Here is a 3688-nt window from a genome sequence, read left to right on the forward strand (position 1 = left end):
CTTTGTTGTGGGTGTGTCATATAAGTAAAACTGTATATCGTACCTCACCTTGTTCACGTCAGGACGGGCCCGTGTCCCCATGTGTCAGGTCGGGTGAGAAACTCCAAAGTGCCGGACTTGAACTTCCTCTGGTGTCGGACTTGATGGAGGAACACCACTGTGGTGTCGGACTTGCCCTCTCGTGGAGACAGAGTGCCCCTTGTGTCGGCCTTGGCGAGGGGAGTTCCCTCGTGTAGTACCTGAAGACAGCCAGCGTGCCCCTAGTATGTAGGACTTGCGAGGGGAGTCCCCTCGTGCTGGAACTGGAGACAGCGTGCCCCTTGTGTCGGCCTTTGCGAGGGGAGTTCCCTCGTGTAGGACCTGAAGACAGCCAGCGTGCCCTTATGTAGGACTACGAGGGGAGTCCCCTCGTGCTGGAACTCCTACCGCGGATTTGACGAGGGGAGTCCCCTCGCGTAGTGGTTGTTGACGTTCAGGCGAGGGTAGTTTCCTCGTTAACCCCATAGATCTAAGTCTCAATGGCTGTCCTTTTGAATTTGTGGCAGTCACACGAGGGGAGTTCCCTCGTTACCCCAGAGATCTAAGCCTCTAGAGTTCACTTTTTAAATTTTTCTGTGTCTTTAATTTTTGATATCACAGTCTAAAAGGGTTTGATTTTAAGTTTTGTCGTCTTGATATTTCAATATTCAAGACGAAAAAAGGGGAATAAATTAGATTTTCCCCTTTAGATTTGGATCGTGTTTTTGATAGATTGAATGCTTCTTTCGATGCATGTGTACTTAATACACCAATACACCAATGTATTCTCACAAGTTTAGCATCATTTCAAAGAGCGATTTCTTTATTTCTTTATTTGAATTTACCACATGCAAAAAAAGTGGAAGGGAGGACAAAACAGGTGTATCAACAGCTTTACAAGTTGTCCTCCCAATTTAATGACAACGGCTTTATTAATCAGTCAGTTTTCATCTATGACATCGCTGTAAGAACATTAATGCTGCAAACACCTCGAGAACTTAGCATGAAAGTTCATCTGTGTTGGTAGAATACACTATAGAAAAAAATGCTAACATTTTAGTTCCAACACTGAATTAAACTAGAGTTCGGCGACCTCATACCTCCATGAAAATTTAAAGCTTTCGTAAATTTCATGCACTTGACTAAGACATTAACATAATGTATGCATGGTGTTGTTAATCATTGACTAACGTACACATGTCACAATTATAAAATTCCCATCATTAATCATAGAGAGGTTTTGCAATTTTTACATAAATTATGCAAATATGTTCCTCATTACCATATTTGGTATCTGCTTATATTCCACCTATCATAATTAACATGTGTTACATGTATTGAGGTCCAGTTATTGAAAACAAGAAAACTGTACAATTTCCTCATTAATTATGCAAATTCAGTCATCATTTGCATAAAATGTATATCATTATGAACATCTTTGCCTAAGCTATCTGCATGCCTAAAATGCAGGCAACCCGTCGTTCCTTTCTGCAGTTATCCTCTTTGGAATGTCTTGACAAAAACGCCCCTGCAGTTCCACAATTGAATGTTAGGGGACTGAAACTTGCCCCACTTTGTCATTACGCTAAAAGCTATCTACCACCCAAATGTCACGACCATATCACGTACGGGACAAGAGATACATTGAAAAAAACTGCTATGATAGAATATTCTCATTAATTATGCAAATGTACTCCGATTTTGCATAATTAGTATTTTTATCTTGTACAACATTGTCTAAGGTACCTACATACCAAAAATCATGAAAATCCGTTGTTCCCTTCTTGAGTTATCCTCGTCAGAAGTTTTTGACAAATATGCCCCTGCTATCCCAAAACTACACGCTAGGGGGCCCAAATTTATGCCATTTTTTCCTGAGCACGAGAGCTATCTAATACTCAAAAATCTTGACCATAGCATGTTAAGAACACCGAGATAGCAAAACCGGAAGTTGCGCTGCAGTACCAAGGTCACACACCAGGGGGCCCAAAATTGACCTTGATCATCGCCTTCCCAACCCCTACCCACATACCAAATATCATCGTAGTCCATCAAGAGGTTCTCAAGTTATGCTGACCACAATATGCGGACACACAGACACACACACACAGACAGACAGACACACTCAAAACTATACCTCCATGAAAAAATGGAGGTATATATAGGGACTTACCCTTCTAAATTTTCGGTCAATCTCCGTCGACCTTGTTCACAAAAAATGACCCTCTCTATCTCCAGCAGTGACGTCAGGAACACACCACTTTTACCGGAAGGGGTCATAGGTATGAGAAAGTCTATGTCGCCCCCGTCTCTGTTGGGTGTGGGCCGGTGGACTCTAATGCACACTGCCTCCTTCAGTCCTCGCGCGAGGAAATCCTGTTCTGAGTCTAGGATTTTGACTTTGTCCAACGAAATGGAATGGCCCGGAGACTCTATGTGTATATGTTGCGACACCTCAAACGATTTGACAGAGCAAGGGCGCCGATGTTCAAGGAACCTAGTCTAGAGCACTTCTTAGAAATACCGTGTCCTGCTACATTGAAGAAATAATAATCCATTAAATGAAGTACGCACAGAATACGTCAAAAGCCAAACCTGAGTCTAGCCTCTGCTTGTAGCTAAAGAGGTCCATATAATTAGCAACCAAAGGCAAGAAGCAAACGCCCCTGTGAACGAATGGTATCTTCGCATATTTGTACACCAATCACTAAAGACAACACTTGGTGTGCGTTGTATAGAAAATAATCATCTTGAAAAAGCTGTACAAATACATGTAGAAAACATTATTCTATTCGAAAACTTTACGTTCCCATTGTGGGACAATTTTACCCATGGGGCAATAGCGTGTCAAAACAATAGCTCACGTGACTAGTCAACTTCTTCCCATGATTCTTTGGTTTATACTCTTCATACAGCGCGCGGAAGGTGTCAGCAACATCGGTCCTGGTGAAATGGCGTCTGTGTCTGTAAACAGTTATAGTGAGAGTGAAAAACTATTGCTTGCTGCTCAGACGGGCTCCATTCAACGTGTTAAAGCAGCGTTAAAAGCTGGTAAGCACGTGATTCAATTTCTTTATTATTGTAGACTCAAGTCATACAACCAGGCGTCGAACCAAGGAGGTTGAATTAGTCGAACTTAGTAAACTAGTACAGGATGTGTTAGGAAAATACACCCTCATTGGTTCTAAGAAAACCGTGCAGCCGTGTGTTTGTGCGAGTTGAATACGACTTACTTTTGCAAGGACATTCTTTTTGTTCCCAACCCTAACAGCAGTATCCTGCACTTGCTTGTCTGAATACTAGTTGTTATAGCAGCCCTCCCTCTAGAGAGGATGCCCAATCAGTTAGACCGTGAGCGGGGGATTGTGCAGCTTCGCTTGCTGAAGAAAAATACAACTTAAGCTAAGGGCACAACCCACCGTAAGTGCAATTTGTCCGTACGGTTTTTGGGAGGCCACGTCCGCCACCTATTTCTGAAAACGTTCAGGCTGTACACGGCAAGCGCGTCGCCCGTCGCCGCAGCGAATCCGCAGCCCGATAGCACACAAAGTTTTGCCTGCACATAAAGTTTTACGGTGATTCCCTACGATTTCATACGGAGGCGGTACTTACTTACCACGTACAGATCCCAAAAGATTGCCCACATTTTGGTACATAGACAGCACGACTA

General features: G+C 43.1%; 1 protein-coding gene across 1 annotated transcript in view; it reads left to right on the top strand.

The window, feature by feature from the left end:
- The first annotated feature begins 2906 nt into the window (after nucleotides 1-2906).
- LOC118419677 (ankyrin-3-like) overlaps nucleotides 2907-3688 on the top strand; it is a 5505-nt gene continuing 4723 nt past the window's right edge. The window contains exon 1 of the mRNA XM_035826196.1: nucleotides 2907-3069. Coding sequence (XP_035682089.1) covers nucleotides 2970-3069 — 100 coding nt within the window. The 5' untranslated portion in view covers nucleotides 2907-2969. The remainder of the gene's footprint in view (nucleotides 3070-3688) is intronic.

The sequence above is a fragment of the Branchiostoma floridae genome, chromosome 7, assembly GCF_000003815.2.
Source record: "Branchiostoma floridae strain S238N-H82 chromosome 7, Bfl_VNyyK, whole genome shotgun sequence".
Classification (NCBI taxonomy): Eukaryota; Metazoa; Chordata; class Leptocardii; order Amphioxiformes; family Branchiostomatidae; genus Branchiostoma; species Branchiostoma floridae.